General features: G+C 41.4%; 1 protein-coding gene across 1 annotated transcript; it reads right to left on the bottom strand.

Annotated features, from left to right (window-relative positions):
- Window positions 1-16,009: 16,009 nt before the first annotated feature.
- Window positions 16,010-25,768, bottom strand: wnt11 (wingless-type MMTV integration site family, member 11). The gene is made up of 6 exons (XM_069722709.1): window positions 25,531-25,768; window positions 23,509-23,700; window positions 21,549-21,793; window positions 19,641-19,918; window positions 19,234-19,526; window positions 16,010-17,019 (listed from the first exon to the last, which is right to left on the bottom strand). Exons 2-6 carry the CDS (start codon window positions 23,589-23,591, stop codon window positions 16,845-16,847), a joined length of 1,074 nt encoding a protein of 357 aa, XP_069578810.1. The 5' UTR covers window positions 23,592-23,700; window positions 25,531-25,768; the 3' UTR covers window positions 16,010-16,844.
- Window positions 25,769-26,047: the final 279 nt, after the last annotated feature.

Below are 26,047 nucleotides of genomic sequence, written 5' to 3'. Positions count from 1 at the left end.
AGTGTTTGCCACAGGACCCAGATTTATGAGCAGGGAGACTAATCAATCAAAGGAGCTTACATACTAATGCAAAGAAACCGATTTTTTTTTTTTCTTATTATTTCTGCAACTAAAGCAGTTCTCTTTTATTTTGCAGCATTTGCATTTTATAAATGTGGGTGTAAGAAAACTCAGAAGGTATCTTAATTTATTTTTGTCTTGTAGTTTTGGTATGATAAATATAGATTAAAAACATGTTCTCTCATGTTTGGTTAAGTGTGATATTCCAAGCAAACTTCATGTAACCATAAGGAAGATTCATTAGAAGTGAATAACAATTTATTGGTGTCATGACAGTTTGAGTAATACATTTTGGCTATTAAACTCAGACATTGAGAGATCACTTCATAGAGTGATGCCTAAACATTAGAGGTGGTGGAGCAGAGTAAGTGGATTTTAACTTTTCAACCATGTATCGCCAAATCACAACATAAGACTTTTCAGGACACTTAACACAATACAATTGTTCGGTTCAAACAATTTAATTGTTTTTATTGGAAGAAAACCTCCAATAACAACAAGGAAAAACTCTCCTTTAAGAGAATGAAAAACCCCTAGAGTGGCAAGGAAAAACTCTCTTTTAGCTGGAGGAAAAGCTCTGACAACAAGAAAGAAAAACGTCCTTTTAATAGGAAGAAAACCTCAGACAAGAAGAGGGAAAAAGTCCATTTTAACAGGTAGAAACCTCTGACATAACCAGGCTCAAAATCTGAAGCGAACTTCAGCTGAGGGTTAAGTGTCTGGGAGTTCGGAAGGCAAAATGATGATGTTCAAAGAACAGGGACAAGAAAATGATTGGTTAAAAAAATGCCAGAGGAAAGTTCCTTGTGGAAGTGACGACAAGATACGGAGTCCCGGAGTGCCCATAGAGAGAAAAAATAAAAAATCATGAGCACGAAATACTAAATTAAGGCCACGAGATAGTAAATCGAGGCCACGATTTACTATCTCATGCGCACAAAACATAATGTTGTTGTCATTTAATCGTGTGCACGAGATAGGTTTATATATAGAGAGACAGTACAGCACAACAGGCTTTCTCCTTTCAGCATGAAGTGCACACTGCACCTGCTTCAAGTGTCAGCTGACCAACTATAAAGTTGATAGCATTCTCAAAGTTAGCATATTGCCAACGATATAATCCACAAGCTCTCAATATCATCGTTATTGCCTTTTAGTAACAATAATCCTTTAAATCACTGGTATTACAGCTGTCATACTTTACCGAGCTGTGAATGATTTCACAGTGTGGGAAAGGAGAAGTGACAAAGAACAATAGTGTTTTATGTTAAGTTATTTTACATTATTAACATCACACTGGCATTGGTCCCTGAGACATTGTTAATTTAATTTATAACATCTGTAACATTGAAAACATTTTTCTTACGACATCAAGTCCAAATGTCTGCTGTGAAAAAGGAATCCTAAACTATAAAGTGCTCCATTACTAGCAGAGGTCCTGCTAGTAAGAGTGCAGATGTATTATTAGCAACATGTAAAATATCCAAAGTAGCAATACATATCAAATGGAAGTAACATTTAATGAATTCATTTCACCAACTAGTTGCTTTAATATCAAAATAACTAACTGTTGGGTCTTCAATAATTCCACCTGTTTTCCGTCAGCTTTCATGTGTTTTCAAGAAACTGAAACTAATTGCAACATGATTTAGACATTTAGATTGCATCCAAATGCTGCTTGATTGTTTCATATACTTACTAGTTTTACTGCACTGAATTCATTTTGTTGACCTCTGACCAAAAGCATCTGCCGTTTAGCAGGGATTTTATTCAATTCTTGGAGAAACAAAACCAAAGGAAGAATTATGTTTAATCAGATAATAATTTCCATTTTAAAAGTAATGCTTCCCACTGCTGGCAGGCACAATGTACCCAGAGGGATTAGAGCCACTGTCAGCAAGAGAAAGGGCAGAGGTGCGCACAGGAAATGATCATGGCCCCATGGAGGCATGTCAGAGGCCAGCGCCACCAGACCAGCTGCTGCAACCCATTGAGGGAAACAAGAAAAGTACAAGGTTAGTAGAGCGTTTAGCGAACAAAAAAGACTGAGCACAAAGACCCATGAGTGAAAAACTGTTATGACACGGGAGACAAGTGAAGAGTGGAAAGATGTTTAAAAAAAAAAGAAAAACACAAATTCTCTTGAAACACGAGTTTCTTAATCGCCTAAACGTTCTTACACTTTAATTTGTTACGTCACCTTGTCCTCTGGCTGTACAAGGTCAGACAGGGGAGCCTGGTGCATATAGGAGCTCATAAATCATATGTGCTGCCGATGGCTCAGACACATTGCTCAGGCATGTGGAGAAGGAGGAAGTACGCAAGTCTGAGTCCCGGCACATCCCTCTATGAAGACCCAAGGTGTTTTCTGACTCATTGAGCTTTTATTAGCAGCAGCACAGCTCTGAAGGTGGTAATTGATTCTGGCAGACTATAGCTCACACTGAGACCATGTAAATGTAAACAACTGCAGCCCAGCTAATGTGGAATCTCCTTGTAGCGTGGTTCAACCATTAAAGGATCCCTGCCTCTCCGACATAAAAAATAAAATATCTGGGACCTGGCAGGTCAGATATGTTTTCAGTTTGTCCACTACTCTGTCTGTCCAGTTTCATCTCTTTCATATCAATCATGCACCACCATGTCAGCTGTAAAGGGCAGGCTCTAAACACAGTTGCAAACAAACTGGCTATCAACTATCAAAACAAAAGTATAAAACAAACAAAGAGATTCCAAACGTGCAGACATGATACGGTTCCTCCCAGTGAGGGCCAGCAGTGATTAAAGCAGAAGGCCAGACAGTCTTTCATGTGGGGACCATCTCATGTGCCCCTCTCAGCTTCAAGGACAAAACATCTCTTGCCTCTGACTGGCGGCGGTACAGACAAATAATTTATTCCGTTACACCCTCCAACCAAAACTTCAACTCATGACTAATGGTGTTGTTGCAAATGATTCGTTTCTCTTGTCCCGGCGCAGTCATAACTGAAGTACCTAGTTATCACTGGTCTTGTTTGGCAGAAAGAAGGATTTAGAGCAACTGAGCTCTTTGCACTTACTAGAATTATGGACTAAAGTAAATGTCTGACTTTCTTTTATCTATTTCCCTTTGGCAAAAATCACTGACTCTCAGTCCCAGTGGAATAATTGCCTTTGCCAATATTTAAAGCACAGATGTTTGAATCTAATTTTACATATGGTCATACATACTAACACAGGTACAGGAGAATTCAAAATAGCTAAAACTTACTGACTATGTTCAAATTGAGGACATAATGAAGAGCTGAGACAAAGTATGTATAAATGGAGAACAGGATTTCTAGCCTTCTCAGGCATTTCAAATGATCTCCAGTCCTCCGTTTGTCCTTGCTTAATCAGCCTCTATTAAAGCTGTTTAAATGGCAGCTGCGCTCCGACCTTCACCTCAATGGAAACCAGCCGATTGAAAGTGCGTGCACATGTGTGTGTGACAAAGAGTCTCAAAGTAACATGCAAAATACAAACTTTTACCAATTTTCCTTTCTTTGAAACACCTCTCACGCCAACGCACACCCAAGATGCTGCCATGGTGAAGAATATAAATACACCGATGAAAAGTTGGGCTAAATCAATCTGATAGACCAAAGGCATGTCTGTGAAATGTTGCAAGGATGAATGATTCAGAGATCCATTCCACGCTCCTCATCAAAGCCTCCTCAAATAACCCAGCCAAAATAGAGCCGGACACACAGCTGCACCTTGTTGAGGAGCTGGGTTGATTTAATCTGTGCTAAACATGATCTAATTTAAAGCTAATATGGCCCTTGTGTGGTCGAAGTGCAGCACAACTTCAGACAATCAAACTGATAAGAAGAAGTGACCTCTGTTGAAAAAGAAAACATTTTGGGGGTCCTTAAAAGCCCCTGAGGGCAAGATTCCTCCTTTCCACCACTCTCCTTTGTCTTCTTGTTTGTTTAGTTTATTTCAGTCAGAACTTTATGCCAGTGCAGTCAGCCTCCCAGTGAGCACTCAGCTCAAATTGGCAGCTCCACCCCAAACCAGATTGGTGGTTCACCCCTGGACCGGTGTCCATCTGTCATAGCCAGTGATTGTTGAGCAGCAGTAATTGTACCATGCTGGCATGAAAGCCCACAGGAAATCCCTCCAACAAAACACCCGCCAGCCTGGAATGTTGGCACAGTGCTGGTACTCCAATCTCTCGACCCGGACTACACTGACTGAGCTCGAGGGCCATGTGACGCAGCAAGGAATGCTGGAGGCCAATGTTGGGTCGGAGGGGGGAGATGGAGGGACGGTGTGTGGAGGACAGTGGTGGGGAACCATCGAGGTTTGAGGAAGATTTTCAGAGGGGATTTGGGGCTAGCAGCCGGGGTTGTAGTGCTAATCCCTAGTTGGCAGGCTGAGGAGAAGTGTGAGGATCTCTGTGCCGAGGAGGCCGTCCATCACTGTGAAATGCTGTGTCCCTTCTGTCAAAAAGTACTTAAGGAGTGAAGGGCGTTCTATCTTGGCAGTTGTTAAACTGATGGAGAGGTTAGAATAAATGTCATTTCATCTCAAATTAGAGTAACTGAAGAGGAAAGTGAAGTAAAATCTCATATTTTTTCAAGTTCATATAATTTTGAAAATGTTTAAGTTTCTTTCTTTCCTTGTTTAAGGCATCTTAAATAGGCAAAGTATCTTTAGCCAAAGTAATTTACTGCATCATTTTAGTCTTGAAAACAAAGTCTTATATACATACATACTCATAGGACATTTTGTAATTAGTTGCTTTATTTGTTAATTTTTTGTTTTCACAAACAGAGCTACTGATTCCAATGTTTGTCACAACATAAAAGCTGTCATCAAAAAGGTTTTGTGACAAGCCAAGTGTCTGCCATTGGAATCGATGATCATGCCTGCTGAACCAGCACAGCTGTGAATTGTGGTGCGGTGTTGGGAAAAATTGTGATGCAAATTCTTGAGGGAACAGATTCATGTCGGAATGCACTGTTATCCAACCTCCTTGGCAATAATCGAGTTCTGCTGCAGACAAGAGAGTGAGAAAGAGAAAGGAGGGAATTGACAACAAGAAGAAACAATCTGTCATAGGTCATCTCAATTTGCCAAAGTTAAATGGTCTGATAGCAGGAGGGAGGGGATACTGGCAGACACAACACATGGCAGAACTGCAACTGTTTCTGGCACAAAGACACCTTTACGGAAAGGTAGTGTTAATCCGATATTTTTGAGTCATTCTACAATGTACAAAGCAGATTGTATTGCTTTTATTGGTTTATGAAACTTTGGTACAGAAAGAGAAAAAAACCTCCTTAATCGTTTGGTTGGATAACCATTGCTGCACAAAGCTAAATTGTTAGTTCTCCGTTTTCAGTGTTATTGTCATTAAACTGAAACTAAAGATCTGCTATTGGCTGGTCACACTGCTTTCATACCAACAGTATTCTTGTATTGTCCTTCCTTGCTTTCTCTTATGTTTCTTGCTGAACACTACAGTGAATATTTTGTACAGCTTAGGTTGTATCTCACTGATGTGCATGTTAGATATCTGCTTAAATCTTTCCTGACATGTAGACAGTACAGTATATTTAGGACCAGAACAATACTAACCTTGCTGTTAGTTGTCCTGTAAGTCACTCACACACACTCATGTATGCACACACACAAGTTTCAGAGTAGCCTACACCCCCTCCCCTCTGAAGGACAAATGTTTGTTTCCCTCAGTAGAATTAACGAGGGCATCAGTTCTTGCCATCGCCACTCTCCAGCTCTGACAGACTGCAGCCAGCTCCCGCTCTGCTTAGGTTTAAAAGCGAGAAGTAAATATTAGGACTGGACTATTTAGAAAGAGTTGGAAAAGTGCAGCCCCCAGCAGCACCATGAGGAGGTTAGTGGGAGAAAGGAGGAGTTATCGAGTCCACTGGCAGAACATCTGTGATGTGGTCTCCAGCAGGATGTGACAGAGATGTGTGCTAATTGCTTTAACCCTTCACATCTACTTGCCCCTTGTAATGGTCCTCCAGTTATTCCTCTTCAAATAAAGATTAGTCTTCCCTGACTTACTTACTCTAAGCACATAATGGATGTATTTTATTTCCAGTATTTTCAGTTGCTGACATTCTGTCTGTATGTGACTTTATTCTCTGATCAGAGTGAGCAAAACAGCACATTGCTAAATGACAAGAAACTGCTAATAAGAATATATATAATGTTACAATATTAACACAGGAGCTGGTGAGGGCCCTGTCCCAGAGTCTGTTCCCCCCCCCCTTTGTACTGCCTACAGCTGCGGTCTAGTCACCAGTAGCACTCCGCTTGTTTTAAAGCACATTGGATTGTGATTTTATGCTTAGTTTCTTCATGAGTTGATTTAATAAATTGCTTTTTATTTTACTGTTATATTCTTAAAATTGTTTGAATAAACATTTGTAATCTTGGGGGAATCCTTTGCCTCAGTCCCTGAGAGCCCCCCTGCTGTAGTGAAGAAATTTCCCCTCGGGGATTAATAAAGTGTATAAAATCAAAAATTTGCTTTCAGTCACTTGTGGATCCGTGGTTGTTCTAGCTAAATTCTAAGGAAATAACCCACCCTGTGGTACTGGTGGTCACAAAAGTACAATTTTCTTCAAGATAGCCAAACTTCAAAGTGCTATAAGTAAGTGCTACCTATTTGAGGTAAAGTCGGAAGAGGTGTGTTTTTAGTTTGCAGCGGAAGATGTACAGACTTTCTGCTGTCCTGATGTCGGTGGGGAGCTCATTCCACCATTTAGGAGCCAGGACAGCAAACAGCTATGATTTTGTAGAGAGCTTAGCGGGAGGGAGCGACAAGCCGATTGGCAGAGCGGAGTTAGCGGGCTGGGGTGTAGGGTTTGACCATGTCCTGGATGTAGATTGGACCTGATTGGTTTGCAGCGTGGCACGCGTGTGCCAATGTTTTGAAATGGATGCGGGCAGCTGCTGGTAACCAGTGAAGGGAGCAGAGTAGTGTGAGTGAATTTAGGGAGGTTAAAGACTAGTTGACCTGCTGCATTCTGGATGAGCTGCAGAGGACGAATGGCACTAACGGGTAGACCTGCCAGGAGGGAGTTACAGTAGTCTAAGCGTGAGATAACCAGAGCCTGGAACAGAGCCTGGACCAGAACCTGGACCAGAGCCTGGACCAGAACCTGGACCAGAGCCTGGACCAGAACCTGGACCAGAGCCTGTGCCGCCTTCTGAGTGAGAAGAGGACGTATTCTCCTGCTGTTGTGCAGCATGTATCTACAGGAACGTGTCGTTGCAGCGATGTTGGCAGAAAGAGAGAGTTGACTGTCGAGTGTCTCCGAGGTTCTTAGCAGTCAGGGTCGGGGATAACACAGAGTTGTTGAAGGTAGTAGTCAGGTCGAGGGTGGGAGAGTCTTTCTCTGGAAGGAAGAGCAGTTCGGTCTTGTCGAGGTTGATTTTCAGGTGGTGTGAGGACATCCACTGAGAGATGTCAGTCAGACAGGCAGAGATTCGTGCGGCTACCTATGTTTCAGATCGGGGAAAAGAGAGGATCAGTTGGGTGTCATCAGCATAGCTGTGGTAGGAAAAGCCATGTGAGTGAATGACAGAGCCGAGAGAGTCGGTGTACAGTGAGAAGAGGAGGGGACCCAGGATGGAGCCTTGAGGGACCCCGGTAGTGAGAGGACAAGGTTCAGACACCAATCCTCTCCAAGTTACCAGGTAGGTGCGGTCATTTAGGTAGGATGAGAACAGGGAGAGAGCAGAGCCTGAGACACCGAGGTCCTGAAGGGAGGAAATAAGGATCTGGTAGTTCACTGTGTCAAATGCAGCAGAAAGGTCAAGAAGGATCAGGACAGAGGAGAGAGAGGCTGCTCTAGCAGTGGGAAGCTGCTCAGAGACAGAAGGAGGGCCATCTCTGTATTTGTGTCAAACGCAGGTGGGAAATATTCTCTGCATTCATCCTACAGTCACAATGCAGTCTAATATGTTCATGACCAGCTCTAAATGTGCTTTGTGATTGTAGGTCCAACTTTAATGTGTTCACTGTTGTGAGGCCACTTGTACAGGTTTAACGAAAGGCCTTTCAGGAGTATGTATTGATAAGAGATTCTGCGACCACACACTGTGTGTACATCTGTGGATGAATCAAGTCACTAGCCAGGATGTATCCGCCATTGGAGGAGGTGAGACTGTGTAGCAGCAGTGCCTGCTGTCTTCTTGGCTCCATCATTGTGTATATTTAACAGCCAAACCGAGGGTTGAGATCATTGCAGGTCTAAATGAGGCCAGTAAATCAAGGCTGGCATCAGGCTACATGTGTAATGTAGTGGACCTGTGGTCGAGGTCTGTAGGTCAGAGACGGAAGAACAAATGGGTTTTGGTACCATCCACGAGAACTCTTCTAACCAAACGTTGGATGTAGTTATTTAGTCATTCCCATGTTTGAAAAAAAGAAGTGCAGTTTCGTCTCATAGAAACTTTACCTGGTCGTCAGTAAAAAAAAATAGTTATTATGAAGGAAAGTTAGAGGTTAACTTTGGTTTATTACATTACATAGCGTTGGGCATTATTTCTGTTGGTTATGATAAAACTGGTTATTAGACCAGTGGCGCGATGAAAAAGGTGCCTGGCTGAGATTTATTTAAGTAGACAGTTGCAGTAGCTCCTTATGTCTCTATATTTTTTTTTTCACACTAATTATTTGTGCGTTTTGATTTTCAATTATTATTTCAAGAGTTTCCTCAGTATCAAAAACGTAATCATTATCTATCTATCCATCCATCCATCCATCCATCCATCCATCCATACAAAGTGTTAAGGTCTCATTGACTTTGTGTTTTGACACTTCTATGTTCTCAATAATAAACCTGAAGACAATGTTACCACAACAGATACATCTTCTAAGAGCAGTTTGAGCATTTATATTTTGTAAAAAGTTTAAGTTATGTGAATAGGATATAACATAAACATACCCCGAAACCCTTTAAAGTGACAGATTTTACAATAAACACTAACTACAAAAAAAGTCAAGTGGGAATAAACTATAGTTATTACTTGACTTGAGTATATTAATGTAACACTTTTTATGCATCAAAAGGTTTAGATACCGTTTTTCTTCCTTTTAAGAATTTTAATTATTTATAACAATAAGTACATATAATATCAGCCAAAACACAGTATGTCTGTGCTAATTTTACCTTTCAAAACTGGTGGAGCTCCAAATATTTCAGCACCTGTTTTACTTGCAGTAGCAGGTCATTGATGATTGATGGTGGCACATAGTTTCCAGTTTGTTGTTCATATAAAAAAAATATACTCTTTTCCCACAAGGCGCGTCACCAATCAGACAACTGAAGTCAGAGCTGCAAACAGTGCTAATCACACATAATGACTTTACTGGCTGCCCCTCACACTCAGTCATTTGCCAAATAAATGGTCTAACCTCATTCAAACTGAGAAGTATGGAAGCAATTAAAGCAAGGGGATAATCTGGCTACCACTCAAAATTACCCTCATGTGACAAATGGTGGAGAGACTCAACTAAATATGCATGTGTAAAAAGTCGATTCTCTCGTCACATCTTTTGGTTTTTCCTCCAATAAAAAATGGTTCCTTTAAATGAGAACTCAAGCGGAAAGATTTGCGAGGGCCAATGATTGATTTACTGTGATGCGCTTGAGTTGCAGCAAGAGAAAATATTTCTGAATTTTATGCCTCAGCCATTCATTTGGACAACTTGATAGAACGGCGGCATTTAACCAGATCAGGGGGGATTTGAGGCCCACACTGAGCTCATATGGTCTATCTGCTTTAAGCCAAGACTGTGTGATGGTTCAGCCACTCAACAACTGTGGCTGTCAAAGGAAGTGGAGGAGCAATTTTAGCACTTAGGCCAATGTTCCAGTGAACCGCCTGAGTTGCTTGGGTTAACAAAATACTCAACAAAGCTGAATGGTGATCAGCAGGCTGCTGAATTTTAAAACCTTGAAGAAGACTGATTCTCACATTTAACCTTTGGCCATCTGTCACAATGAGAGGGGAATACTGTATTTGACAGAAATAAACAAGGTCCACATCTGTTTTCAATATATCTATATATGACAAACAAAGTCTTTCCCCAACGATCTCCACTAGAGCACTTATTTTATAAAACTGTTCCCTGACACAAAAGAACGCTCAAGCTATGCTTTGCTTCAAGTGAAGATCTGCTAATCAGTATAGTGTGGGCGAGTTTATTCCAAGTGTTTCAATGTTTTTTGTCTTATTTAACAATGTCTGATGCCATGCTGGCCAGTACTGAGCTACCAAAAGATGCCATAATTTGTTGTTATCATTTGCAAGAACTGGGAATGTGGTACCGAGTTATGTCTCTTGTATGAAGCTATTCAGGAAACTCTTTTTATCCTGTATGTCTTAACATAAAGTGAAGACTAATGTGTACAATGTGAAGTTAGGATGGAGAGACTTTGACAAAGAATTACATGCTAAGGCTAGATGATCATTTAAAGCATGGGTTGAGTCAGAGAGAGAAGCTTTGTTTGAATATGTGAAGCATGTAAAATTCAAGTTTTAAACATCGATTTATTAAATAAATGAGAACACAGAGGTCTAAATCGACTTTGAGAAAGAAATCAGAGTTTTGAAAAGTTGTGGCAAAAACAATATTATAATGTGTTTAATTGTTGTTGTTGTTGTTGAGGGTTTGCTACAGTATGGTATGAATTTTCACATAAAATATAATCCAAATATGTGAGTAAGGTTAGTATTGTTATAACTAAGGAAAAACTGAACATTGGCATTTTCTGATTTCTTCCTGGCTGGTACTGCCTCAGAGTGGCTTGACAGATATTGTGTGTGTCATCTGAATCTGCAAACAGCATTATTTAGGTTTTAGCTGATCTTGAACTAAACTCAGTCAGGCTAAACTCTAGAATGTGGAGCCAGTGGCGTTTTCGTCTGTTTGTAAATGCCTGATCATTGTGGAATGTTTTCATTTGTTTTCTTTTTTTTATTTCATTATTTTAATGTTCTCTGCCCCCTCACATGAGCTGTGTCCTTAATAGCCTGAGCTAAATTGGATTGAAATGTACTCATAAAGTCTGCGCCTCAGTTTTTAGAAATATTGAGACTAGAATAAATGAACTGACAATCAACATCACCTCTGTTTCCTTTGCATCACTGACAGATGGGAAAGTAATGCAAATCTTAATACAAATAAAAGTAATTATTGCATAACATCATCTCTTTGTTCTCATGGTTTCCTTAATATTCCATCATTTGTCAATTCTGCCATTAAACCGATTCCTTTGATGTGATTATATGACATCAGTTAACTTGGCGGGACATGTGCCTGTTAGATTAGGATATTAGCAGGGATGAAATTCTTCATGCAGGGTTGATGAAATGCCTTGCAAAGGCAATTGGCCTGACAACTTAACAGATCTGTGGTTGGTGTGGGGATCGGGGCCGCTTCATTTATCAGATCAGCACGGCTGATCTCGGTGAATGTTCTTAGTCTGGCCTTCAACAGTGAGAGGTTTCATGTTAGTGGTGGCATAAATAGCCTTAACCATCCTGCAGGTACGACTGTCTTCACAGAACACGCACACATCAGGCAAAAATCCTCCGACACCGTCACTGAAGTCTTCTTTTCATTTGTGACCCTGAAATCTCTCCTTGAATTATATACTGAAGTTTACATAGTTTAACTCATCCAGACACTAGGTAAATATGGCGGCGTTTCACTGATCTTCATGTGAATAAAGCCGCACCGCTACCCTCTTTAACCCCTCTCAGTAATGTTAGTTAGTTAGCTGTTTTTTCTTTGGGTTTGTTGACTCCTGGACTGAGGGCACAGCCTGCTCTGTTGGCCCCCTGGACAGATTTACTGTGATTACACGGACCAGTGTTTACTTTTCCCAGCATACTTAGCTCGCTGTTTCTTTTATTCATATTAATTCAGTCTCGCTCCTTCCCTCTCCACAGCTCTTTTAATCTATCCTGGCTTGTATAGCTTATGCTGAAGGTCTGCTATCCAGATAAGCACTGATTTAATTTACGGATTTTTCTCTTGCAGCATTTTAAAGTGCAGGTTAGTCTAATTTGTGTTATGTCGTTTGGCTTGCATAAACTAATATGCTTCTTATCTGGAAGGTGCATAACTCTGAAAAAGTGAAATGAATGAGAATATGATGGAGATGTATAAATTAGGAAATTGAAGGAATCATTGAAATTAATTTAGTTCTGCGGTTGCTGTTGATTTCAGCTTTAAAACTTGAGTTGGCTTTGCTTGGCGGGCTTTTCACCTGTTTACGCTGCAAACCTGAGTTACACATATCTTATCCTAATTTGTGTGCTGTATGAATTTATAGGCTTACTGCAATTACCTTACCTCTCTGTGACTATTAACAGAAAACAAAATCTGCACTGTAGCTCTGCTCCCGTTTGAAACCAGCAAATGTGAAAAAAAAAAAAAGTTATTTTAAGGGAAAGGAAGCTTTGAAAAATAATTTCCATTCGACTGTAATATTCCAGTCACATGTCAACATACATTTTATGTTTATTATGTTTGCATATCTGCTTTCACGTGGGTTCATTAGATTAATTAAAACAAAATATTTACAGTAGCTACAATGTCATTATTGTCGTTGATATTACAGCTGTTCCAGGATAAGTTTTCAGTAGGATGTAATCTAAATCAGTCAAGTCAGTATTTAAATTGAAGGTTTTTTTTAGGTTTTTTTTTTCTGTCTATAACAACCTACACAAAAACAAACAAAAAAAAAGACACGGACCTGGACATGCAGAATTTATGAGGTGTAATTTCTAAAATTGAAGGGTGAACTAAAGGATAAAATAAAAACACTAAATGTTAATGTTATTTCCAGACACCTTAAATTCACTTGTACCTGCAGGGTGGAATTTCTGTCGTTCTCTTCTGACAATGCGATGCATTATAAAAACGTAATTGCTACATAGCCAACTCCATATATTTTACTAATAATAACCTGTTACGCAACAGCTGTGTCAGATCTCTTTCCCTTTTTCTTCTTTTAAAGTGCTCCACTGAGGAAAAGCTCCACCAGGCAGTAGATTTAAAAATTGAATAGTGAACTAAAAAGAGATTTATCGGTGATAGAATAAATTAGGAATGTTTGAACTTTTTCGGCAAGAGCTTGAATGTAACGGAAGTTTATTTATATGTAAAAATCCCGCACTTGCTTTAAAGGTCTTTGGCTAAATTAGTTTCCGACTAAACACCATAAACTCCTGGTGTCACTGTATGTTCTTTAACCATCCACTGGTTTGTCTTTATCTAGAAAGGTGCATACTTTGCATGATCTGCTATCTCCCGGCAACGTGCCTGAGGACACACACACACACACACACACACACACATACACACACACACACACACACACACACACACACACACACACACACACACACACACACACACACACACACACACACACACACACACACACACACACACACACAAAAGGGCCTTTAACAGCACATGCTGCTGGTCTCCTATTTAAAGGCTGGAGAGTGAGGGTGGGGGTGGGGTCCACAAAAGTCCATTTACAGTACGGGTCAGTACATCTGAAAGCCTTTACCACTCCAGCCAAATTCTTTGTCTCCCTCATTCACAGCTACTTTTCTAAACTGCGGGTAGCACAAAGGCAATTGGCTTTATATTGTCCGGGCTGACATTAACCCCTGATATTTTCACTGCTCTCAATTAAAGTCTTCTTTTCCTTCTCTATTACCAGGCAATTCCCACAGAGCAAGGGGTCACACCAAGCATGGAGAGATACTTAGATACTCTGACAAAGACAGAAAGAAAGAAAAGAAACATAAACTTCGGCAGCAATTAGTTCCGTTATTTTGTTTTTACTTTTGTTTTGTCTTCGTTTCGAACACTAAAGTCTTTAACAGCCAGGATGACAGCGGCTCCAAAGTTCTTTTTTTTTTTTAACCTGATCCTGGCCAAAAAGGCAGCCCATTTATGTCCAATTTACTCACAGAGCCACTGCTCCACTCCGCCACAGCTTTGTGTTGACAGAAGTCTGGAAAAATATGGAGCACCTTAAGAACAGCAGGTTAACTTAGTCTTAGCACTTTCAGGCCTTAAAGAAATGTTCTATTATGTGGACTTTGTCTAGGTGAGATATTTCAGAAGGGTTAGTCGAAGGTCATCTGAATAGTTGCACGGCTTAATGATAACAATGGTTGTTCAGGGGGTCAGTCTAGCATTTCTACGCTGAACAGCGCCAGACCTCAGGCCTATCTAATCTTCAGAGCCATGATGAAATTACTCTAATGTCATGCTTAGGTTTTAGTTGTGACAATTTCATATGATTTTGGTGTGATGCAAATTCCAGGAGAATTTCTGAACTTCCTTTACACATTTACACAATTGCATATTTAGTAGATTTAGTGATTTCCAAGAGGTCTGGGATTCAGCTGATTGTCTCTTCACTTTATCGATAAATTCCGGATTATATTTGACAATTATGTGACTGTTTTAAAACCTATTCAGTTTCTGCAGGAACATATGATATACAATGAAGCTTTGCATCCACTCCCTCACATACTCAGGGACTTGGATGTCCTGAAAAACACTTTTGACTCCACGGAGCCACATCTACTGTGGTTTGAGGGCAACAAGTTAGTCCTCAATCAGCAGGTGAAGCTTCACATTTCTGTAGTAGTGAACTCAGTGACAGACAGCAGTGGGTAGACTCATAACCTATTCTCTCCAAATGCCAGGCAGAGGAATGTCAGTGACTGAAGAGTCCTTGACGTTGTCGACGGACAGGCCAGTGTGCAGACATTAGATCCCTGATCACCTGCACACAGCGGATCCTCCCTGCCCCCAAACCTAACGACCACTAAATGCTATATGTCCTCTCTGGCTACTGCTGCTTTTAGACTGTTGCCACAACAATGTCCACTGATCAAACCTTTATAAAGACTTAGAAGTTGTTGTTCAGTAACTATACTCAGTCTTTCTGTTGGAACATTCAAAAAGTTGTGTAACTAGTTACTTGGCTTTGAAAGTGGAGTCACATTTTAGCTCAAGGCTTGAAATAGATGATGAGCCTAATCAACTCTTTTCCACCCGTGGTTGCGGCTAAAAATTAAATTAAATTAAAAGGACAGTTGTGAGACAAGTCCAGTATCATAAAAAGGCCTCTAAAATCCAAATGACTGTTGATAACATTCCCCTCCGCCTTGTTTTTCCAGAGTATGCCGGATTGTTTTGACAGTTTCTGTGTACGTCCACAGGCTAGGGTCAAGAAGTGAGTGTGCAGCCTGTGCAGGCTGGTGCTGCAATGCATCATGTGAGCTCATGGCATGGGCTCAACATCTTCCACAGCTATTTCTGTCAGTGTAAAATCATGAGAACCACTTTAACCAACACAAGGCTGGTCAGAGGGTAATATCTCAGCTCCACACTGCACCAAATTTGTTCCCAACAACAGGCTTGCGGTCTTCTATGTTAAAAGTAAATTAGATTTATCTTTTTTTTAAATTTGATATTTGTCCATTGGTTGTCTCACACAGATGAGTGTTTAAGTGTTAAAGCCGTGGTAGGAGCGACAAACATCCCTTTGCAATGGCTTTTGTCTGGAAGTGGAATGGCCAAACCAACACTTTCCTAGGATTTGGGTAATTCAAAGAGTGATCCCAGTAGGCTGTCAGGTTGAACCCTGCAACTCATACCCGACTGTGATTTACAATCAGTGTGCTATAAGATGTGGTTAACTGCTATTTTATAACACTTGGATTAGAGGAGAATTACAATAAATGTTGCGAAGTTTGCGATCATTAGTTGTGGAGATTATAGATTTGTCTTTGCCAGATTTGTGAAAAATGGGCTCAACGAGACGTCATCAAAGTTGCGGTTCACAGAAAAGGAGAAAAACATGAAATATCCACGTAAAGATGATGGTGAAGATCATTTAATTATTTATAAATACTTCTTTCTTTATTTCAGTATACAAAATAACAGTATGTACATCCACACAAAGGTGGTTTACAAAATCCATGAGTTCAGCTCATATGCTCTGAAAAATAGAATATATTTTGAATTGCCTGCATGTCAGACAAAAAGGAGATAATGCACCATTTCACAAAGTCCTTAAATGTCTTCTCTCAATCCACAGGGATGCAGGCATGTCATGATCCACACAGGACACACGCTGAGAGTCCAAAACATCAACCACAAAAATGTTCCTTGAATGCAAAGTTCGTAATGTTCCCTTTGTGTTCCTTTTTCCTCTCGTGTATTTCTGAAGAGGAAAAAAGTTTTAATAGTACCAAAAAACAAAAATGTGGATCCATGAGAACCTTTTAATTTCTGTGGAATGAAGCCAAACATAAGTCTTTGTCTAGTCAGGAGAGAAGACAATCCCTCTCCTCCAGCATAAAATCCAACATTATTTCTTTATTAGAGATATAATAAAATAGATTTTAGTATCCCTGTTGGGGGGCATTTATAACCATTAACAAGAAAAAGAAAATACCCGGGAGGACGGCGGTCTTCACATGAACCAAACGCCACACTCCCAACGCCCAGGTGTGTGGAGCAAGAAAGCGCGAATGCCCAACTGGCAGTTTGGAGAGTTGATACAAAAATGATACTGATGCAAGAATAGACCACTTCTCGTTCAGACACGCATGCTTAAAACAAAAGTAAGCCTTCTCTGTATTGTAGTGCTTTGGTTAATCTGTAGCCTCGGGTAGCTGGGTAAAAAGCAGGGACTGCTGGTGGGGCCGGCGGGAGCGAGGACTCATTTGCAGACGTATCGCTCCACAATCCGCTCGCACTTTTTGCAGGTGACATAGCAGCACCAGTGGTACTTGCAGTGGCAGCGCTCCACCAGCTTCTCCGTGTACGGGTTGTAGCCACGGCCACAGCACATCAGGTCACAGCTGTCACTGCCCAATGAGGTTTTGTTGCACTGCCTGGAAAACACAGAAGCTATCAGGTTAGACTTTCGTTTTATTTTGTGTTGCAATAATACTTTCTCCAAACCAAGACATAGAAAAGGGAGGCAAATGTTGGACTGAACAACAGGCAATGAAAGATAACATATTTCCTATTTTCTTTCCTGCCCAAGACAATTACATTTACAGCTTCATTCTAAATCATTTTGCACAATCTCGCAGCCTGTCAGGAGTCTACAATAGTCTTCTGAAAGGGCTTGACCGACCGGCGTGCTTTAACCTTTTGTGCTCTCCTTCTCCCAAACATTGTTTTCTTCCATCTTCTTTTTGTTTCGTTGTCTTTGAGCGGTGGGTGCTTTGGAGCCTCTCATTTCAGAAGCCTGGGGCATCTTGAATGAGCAGAGAATAGCCCTGCCATAAATCACACTGAATACACAGTGCTAGCCTCCCTCTCTTTAGCACGCCCTCTCCACATAATTGCTTTGTTTTATGATGTCAGAGTGTTAATGACCAGCAGGGTGAGAGAGCCGCTGAGCTGATGGCTGCGGCAGGAGTGAAGAACAAGGTGGAGGAGGGACAAGAGTCATCGAGAATGTAAGACAGGTTTATTACATCAGTGTGAGCCAGCAAATAGACAGAAACCCTCACACAGATATGTTTCATCAGGAGTAAGATCTCGTTATATCACATCTGTCATGCAAGAGGACAGCACTGCAAATTGTATAGTTCACTTCTGCTGTTTTAAGGAGAGACAATAATCTAATTAAAAACTAAAGCACAGGTACTTTCCAGGGACATGACATGCTCTTTCACCAGCGATCACACTTAATTCATGAGGGACTGCTCTAAAATTCACTTTCCCTGTCCCAGATTCTCTTATTGCATTGGTACAGCTCCTAGATGTGGTGTGAGGGTCAGAGCTGGCAATCCAGTCAGGAGCCGGATCAATTCAAGTGTAAAAACTGTTCAATTCAAGTCAACCAGAAGGAAAAGTCACTGGTGAGATGACGGACAGTATTTATACCATGTGATCAAGCATTATGACGTAGGGGAGGCAGAGAATCCCTCCAATACAATCAGTCTATTACAGGAATAATCAATACCCACATGTTTACACTCATAGTTTACTCATGCACAAACACTGGCATGACACATTCATGGAAAGACGATAGCTATGCGGGTGCCACATGATTTGGCAGAAGCACTAATGTAGTGGACTGTGTGGCTGCTGCGTTATCAGGCTGCGGAGATGCATTGGGCACAGTGAGTGTCTCTGACATGAAGCATGTCTTCTGCCACATGATATGACATATGATGTGTGCCATTTATAACTAACAACATTATATGGCATTCAGTACCCGTTTTATCTTCGACACTATACACAGCCATGATTGTTTTCTGGTACTGTTGAAGCACGCTGTGGTGCATGTGGATGAACAACACTACATTTTTCTTGTAAACTAAGGTGTGTCTGGTTGACCATGCATTTATGAGATCATGTTTTTTACTGAGAAACGTCAGAAACCCTCCTTGTCATTCTCCAAATTAGCCTCCTGTGCCCTGTGATTCAAAACTAAATAATAAAGCCTGAAATTCAACCTGTCCTTCTCTTCAACACAGTTATCCACATTCGGGAAATACAATCAGTTCAAAGGATAGTACTGTATATTTGTACTATAATTTCTCTGAACCCTCAGTTCCTTGCTACCCCCTTCCTTCTCACAGAGCAGGAACATATCCGCTAAAACACAGTTCGCACAGGTGGTATGGTGTAAGTAAACCTTTATCTTTGGGGGACCATTAACTATTTCCCTGTTTGTGTGGCCCTCTTAAATCAATATCAGCTTGAGTGCTCTCAGTCCTAAGAATATCCGTATTAGTAATTGTTTCAGATAGCAGGACAAGAGCTCCAGTCACAGTGGCCTTTTCAGTAGCACATGCTCAGACAAGCCACAGACGAAGCACTCTCAGGGCCAGCGCTTGTTATCAGGCAGCCTGTAAAGTAAACGGTGCCACCAGGCAGGACAGCACTACACTTGAGTCAACATCCTGGATGAGCAGACATTCAGGATTGGTCAGAACCTCTTTGTCAGCTGCATGTGGTCTGGCACTGGTGTGAGTCATGCTAACAAATCTAACTCTAAGCATCAGAGAACAATCATCACTACCAAATATCCCCCTCTATGTCATGCACATTAACAATCAAAAGGGGTCAAAACCTGTCTTACTCACCGATCCTGTGTGCCAACAGAGCCCAGTTTATCATTCTTGGAGCAGAAGTCCGAGGAGCTCTGCAGGTAGACCAGCTCGTTGTCCCTCACTGGCCTGATGTCAATGTCCTTGGGGACGAGCTGCTTGCGTGTCCCCGTGGGCCGGTGAACAACTTTAGTGGCAGACAGGTACTTGATCTTCAGGTCCATGGCGATCTCCCTCAGGTCTTGCAGGCCTCTCCAGCACGTCCTTATAGAGCAGGATCCAGACACACCATGGCATTTACACTTCATCACCAGTGCCTCTCTCAGTGCCTGGACATGAGGAGAGAGGACATGGAGGTTAGATATGGGATCGGTAAATATGGGACAAGATCTTTGCATTTCTTATCTTGTTTTAAGACAAAGAGATGTGTCCATACTGCGTACCTGTCTCCCAACTTCGCTGTTGTGCAGGTGCATCAGTTTGTTGGCATGGGAACCTGAGCGCTTCATCTTCAGGGGAGCATCAGAAAACTTGGAGCCCATGATCAATCCGTAGTGCAGGTTGTCACCGCAGCCACCCCAGCGGTAGCCAGGCTCTGGGATCTCCGCAGGGATCGGACCACATGAGCACAACCGTAGATCCCCAGAGGTGCATGCCCGAGCTATAGTGTGACTGATGGTTGCAGCGGACAGGGCGTAGACAAATGCAGCCTCCCTTGTTCCTGATAGAAACAGGTAGGGAAATCCAAATGATATACTGTAGTTTCAAAGGAAACACGCCAGATTCTTTAGTCCCTAACCCGGCAAACAAACAGTGTAGACATCACAGCCGTTCAAAGATAACATCCTCCTGAGTTCAAGGATAAAAATGGAGCATAAATACATCCAGTGGTGAACAGCAGTTAATAAGACTGTAACTAAAGATTATTTAGTAGATCCTCCTCTTGGCTCATTGTTTGGTTTATTGCATGTATTAAATGAAGACAGAATATAGTCCTATCATAATCATAATATATTCCTGTTACTACGAGATAAAGCCCAATGTGATGACATCAGAAATCTTGTTTTGTGTGACTGAAATAACAACCAAAAGCTGGAGCTGAAATTTGTTTTTTAACTAATCTGTGAAGTGACTACTCGTATCAAGTCTAGTGGACAAGTTAGTAATAAAATATCTGTGGATTTAGAAATGTAAATAATAATATTTGCACTTTATGGCAGTACAGTGTGTAAACAGTGTTTTTTACTCTTCTGCTCTACTAGCATTTACTGCCAGCATGGAGCAAATAGTAGTCAGCTTTAACTGATGTTGGTTACTATGGATTCCAGTGATTAAAAAATTATTATAATGAATCAAAACATCCACATTAAGTTTACAAACCACTGATGCTGCATAATCAACTTATCTACCGCTATGTCTCTCTAATTTCCCTCTCTGCCTTTATTCTGTCTCACTAAAAAATTAAAGTGGGCGCACAAAACGTATCTATCATACATCAGGGTTCATGCTCTAATGCAGAGTGAGCGCTGATGTAATTGGTGGTGATGTGCGTACACGGTGAGCACATATGTTAAAGGCTGGGGAGCAATTTGAAGTCAGGGATGAAATCATGTATGACCATGGGCTGGTTATATCAAAGCCATCCCTGGACAAAGATGAGACATTTCCTGTTCGCTGCAGACTGTTCATTCAGCAAAATGCAGCCAGTATCCTTTTTCGGGGAGAGTTGCCCCCGCCCCCCATCACCACCACCACCACCACCATCACCCCCCTTCCATCCCCTCCCACAACCCAGCAACTGTCTCTGGCTGATTCAAGGTTCTTCTGGCGATAGGAACAAAAGTCAGACTGCAACACAAACAGGCGTGCAGTCTGAAAATGCAGCGGGTTACAGAATTAACACATCAATCACAATTTCATATCAAATCTGCACATCTTGTTGAGAGGGGGAGGGGAGAGATTATTCTCACTAACAGCTTCAGTACAAGTTCCTAGTGAGGGCTCAGGAATTAATGATCAGATCATTTGGCTGGCAGCAATAAAATGGACAGATGAGGCAACATGTCATCATAAAACCAGAAATTGTTTATACATATTTCTGTATCAGAGTTCTGTAGATAGCAGCCATGTTAACACATGAAAAAAGATCTATTGTGGCATCCGAGCACAAACACAATTAAAGAACTGAGGATTTCAGCAGTTACTGCAAACTGAACAGCAACAAATGTAGCATTTAATAACTTTTTGGATGTTCATTGATTGTCAAGCTAAACCATAAACATCCGACTTGGAGCCGTTTTTCTTATGTTGTGTGTGTCCGCACTGTCATTCCAAATGGTTTATGTCCATACCTCGGTCGAGGTCTGGCCGATACTTTGGGGAATCCATGGGGATGTCAATGGAGGAGCAGTTCCAGCGCATATCACCGAAGGTCTTCTGACATGTTTTCTTGACTTCGCGGGCAGCTTGGATAATGGTTTGCATGAGTTCCAGGTTACTACGGCACAGCTGAGCTTGGGAGGACACCATGCCAGGCAGCAGCTTACAGTGCTGGGTCTGGTTGACGTGTAAAGATGCAGGAGCGTGTGATATTGCTCTGTAAGGGGAAAAGACAAAGAAACAAAAGCTATTGGTCAGTATGTATTATCAGTATATTTGTATTAACTGTGGGTGGTGATGATGGCATTATGGTGCTGACTGCTTAAAAAGATATGATCACATTTATAAGAATTTATAGTGAGAGATTTGGGTTTCTTGTGTACACACATTTCTAGGCTGTGAGACACATCAGCTTTTAGCAAACAATTGTAAAATCAAAACAGATAATGCTTTAGGCAGGGAAGTATTTTGGCATGAGCTGCAGCAAAGAACCATCTTATCACAGTGAGAATCCCAAAGGAAAGTCAGCTGCGGATTCATAAAATACAAGTGACAGATTCCTGGCACGGGGCTTTTCTTTTGTTAAAGCACAGAAAAGGCCTCAAGATACGCCAAAACAATATAAAAACTCCACTACATTCAAATCCACAGTCAGATGAGAAATTGCGTAGGTCCCTCACTATTTGAATTTTCCACCACAGGAAGCAATGTCCTTCATGGCATCAGTTTGACATGAATCAACTGTTTACAGACGACTAAAGGGTGCACTCATTTAATTTAACCCATTTTAACTTATTGGGGATTAACTTAATAGAGAAACCACAGGCAGAGCAGGTTAGTGCTGATCTCTGCTTTCTGTGTCTTGCACTCTGCTGAGAGTTCGTGAGAACTAGGCAGCGCCGCCTGCACCTTGGCCTGTTTTGCATTAGGGGCCGAGGGGCCGTCATTCTGTGCCCAATGATAAGCTGTGACTCCACTGGGCTCGTACTAACCCGCCACTTACAGGTGTTTACAGCCGCATCTGTTTTGCATTGCACCGCTGTGCATTATCAACACTGTAAGACTTCTCACTTAGATTTAGCACATGCCATCCGAGCTAACCCGCTGGGAGCATTGCCTCTCCTTCTGATAAGAAGCCACTGCTAGTTTTGTTAAAGCCAATGCAGAAAGGTATGTTTTTACAGTGATCAGACATAAAGCACAGAGATAAACAAAAACAAAAAAAAGTCAGACCAAGAAATAAATCACACAGCATGCAAATAGTGAAGAGAGGCTCCAATGGTTTGTAAGAAAACCAAACGTTCAACAGAAACATCTAAAAACAGCAACCTGGGAATTTCACCTAAAATTATTGTGAAAATTATTGTTTGCTTTAACAGGCATGAAAACAATATGGTGCTCAGTGTGAGCAATCAACATTTGTTAACATTTACAGCATCACAGCTTCCTTCTACAGCGCTCTATTTTTGTCATTTGATGCCTAACTGGCCTACACACAGAAACCAGTGACATCACTGGAGCTGTCTGCACCACCACGACGCCTCGTCATCACAGTTTTAATTTCTGTTCTTCTTATTGTACAGCAGGAGGTACATTGAACCTGAATCTGCAAACTGAAATACATATGCTGTCTTCTTTTTCTGAAGCTGCATCCACATCCATAAAAGAAAGAGGCTAATCTACTGTCCCCTTCATCCGATATACATGAACATAACACACAGTCTCTGCCTTGATCAGGAGCAACTTGAGGAATGTTGGGGCCCATTTCAAAGCTGCCATGGGCCCTGCACTCCATAAAACACATAGAAAAGAGCCACACAATATTGAGTATCCTACTGACGTCATCTGTTTCAACATTGTTCGAATGCAAAGCAGTATAAAGATGGCAAATGGCCTAAAGAAGGAAATGGTGGCACTCTGGAGAATACTTACAGCCATTTGATGCCAGAGCAGACTTGAGACAGCAGCAGAGCCGTGAGCACAACAAGAGGCAGGACATGAGAGCTGCTCCTCATGGTTGGACAGTGGCTCCAGTTCACACAGGACACAAATACAAAGGGCTGGCGGGCTTCTTGGCTCAGACTCAAAGGCCAAGTCTCATGGCAGACCCTCCTCTTCTAAATCCTGTAATGAATCAAAGAAATAATATCTCAGTGGTGCCAAGCAAACCAGTTGTAACATTTTCAGATTTGTTGTATGTTTTCATGATGGGATGATGAAAACAGTGTACGACCCAATGTGAAAGTCATAACATGCGCTCTGAAATCACAAGATGTATAGATCTCAAAAAGACCCATCAAACATGACGATCAATCGAAGGTGATTGGCGATGAAAGAAAAAGCCGAATTTTACTTCTCTGTCAACAATTTCACAAAAAAGTAAAATATGGAAATAAGCAAAGCTTGTGCTTTTTAAGATAAAGTCAGACAATTCACTAACACGGTTGTGAGCGTTCGAGTATGCAGTAAAGAAAATCAACAGTTACATAGCTCTTCGGCCTCCTATGAGTAAACACACTAGAAAAGAAAAGAGGTGCAATGAAACCTTGAAGAGTAAAGAATCTCTTGCATGTTCATAAAGACATTCATTCTTTATCTGCAGACATGCCCAGTTTCAGAGGGAACAACCAACTTAGTGAGTGTAAAATTATTTCAAGCTTCATGTTTTTGGGAATCACCTCTAATAGACAGCACATGAATACATTCTCAGATAACATAGATGATTATTTTTCCGTTAAACTATATTTTTGATCCCACTGCTCGGCGAGGTTTAAGCGGATGGATTATTTAGGTTACAGGCTATACTGTACAATCCCATGAACCTCTGCTAAACTTTGAAGCAGAGGCAGTCAGACAAGGAGGGACTTTTCCCCTTGATTAAACGCTATCAAGCAGTTTATTTTCACAGATAGGTTAAGTCTATGTAATTCCGTTTGGTGTCAGTCATTGTCATCGCGCAAAAATGTCAAGAATTTAGGCTGACATTAGCGGAACAAGGCAGTAATTTGCGGTCAGCGGACAGGGCAGCGCATCAGAAGCTTTATCTGATAGCAGCCGATACGAAAGCTCCTCCAGAGAGCTTAAAGTGAGCGCGTTTACACAGCAGGTAGCTGTTAACACGCCTGTTTGAAGCTGCAGGTCACTCCTCCTTCCTGATTGGCCGAGGCGCGTCCAAAACTGTGTGAAATCACTAATATTATTTATTCAAATAAAGCGAACGAGAACTCACCGGACAACTATATTTCAAGCACCACAAAGTCTGACCTGCAGGCTAAAATAATAAAACAAATAGCTTATAATTTATAATAAATTAAAACAAACAAAAAACCAAAAAAAAGGTAGTTCACCAGTACTTTGCAGGTTTTATTGCTGCTTGGCGCGATGCAGTAGCCTCTAATCGATTTACTGCTTACGGTATTTGGTCGAAGTGGCCCAGATAAGGACATTATCCGCCGTGTGCCCCTCATCAAAACTCAGATAAGCGGGGCGAGACTCACCATTGAAGCAAGCCATAGAAGACACAGCTATTATGTCCTAACGATCTAATCTACCTAACGGGTCTAATTGGAGAACATTACCAAACTGATCGGACAAGGATATCGTATAATCATAAGTAAATTGGGCCTATAAACACGTTTTTTTGGGGTTTTTTTTTTTTTTTGCGAGTCTGTTTGTGAAGACAAGTCATCGAGGACAAAAGTCTCCAGAAGCAGGCAGTAGGTGTGATCTCTCATTTTAAACATTAAGTTCATCCATCAATACACCCATAAAGTCTCAAAAGTGTTTTAAAGTATAGCCTACCGATTAAAAATATTCCTACACTTTTTGTTTTCAGAACAAATCACACGAACAATCAACCAGCTCCCGTTTCTTTGAATCATCCTGAACTTTTACGCCGTTCAGTCTCAAGACAAGCAGCCTACGGAATTTCCTCCAACCACCAACTCGCCTCACCTTTGCCGTGGCGCTCCTCCGTTCAAAAAACCGACATAGGAAGAAGAAAAGTCAAATCTCAGTGCGTCGGGATATCCTTTCAGAGACCTGTCTGTGTCGATATCAGCCAGATGCATCGGTAAAATCCAGCACGGGGTGGTAGAATAGCTCCGGACAGGTACGCATGGTGTGTGTGTGTGTGTGTGTGTGTGTGTGTGCGTGTGTATGTGGTGGACAGAAGGAGGTTGGAGTGGAGGAGAGTGAGTGAGCCTGAGTGGGGGCAGACTCAGCTCTAAAGTACTTCTGCCCCGCTTTGATCTCGCTGCTGATGTCAGACCAGCATTAGCATAAGAAAGCAGGCTGTACTGGGACCTACTCGGAAACACTGCAATGTTGCTGGATTGATATCCTACTGAAAAGACTTTGGAATAGCCCCTTAATATTCCCACCGGGATCTAGAGTGTGATGAACAATAACCCAAACACGGACCTTATTTTAAAGGCATTTTTATTGTTTCTCTGATACTCCAATAAAAGAC

This window comes from Brachyistius frenatus, unplaced genomic scaffold (assembly GCF_029030835.1).
Source record: "Brachyistius frenatus isolate BFR_SWC_R1_liver_20210118 unplaced genomic scaffold, ASM2903083v1 Contig_301, whole genome shotgun sequence".
In the NCBI taxonomy this organism is placed as follows: Eukaryota; Metazoa; Chordata; class Actinopteri; family Embiotocidae; genus Brachyistius; species Brachyistius frenatus.
Note: the sequence above shows the minus strand (reverse complement) of the source record. Positions and strands in the feature narration are given on the sequence as shown.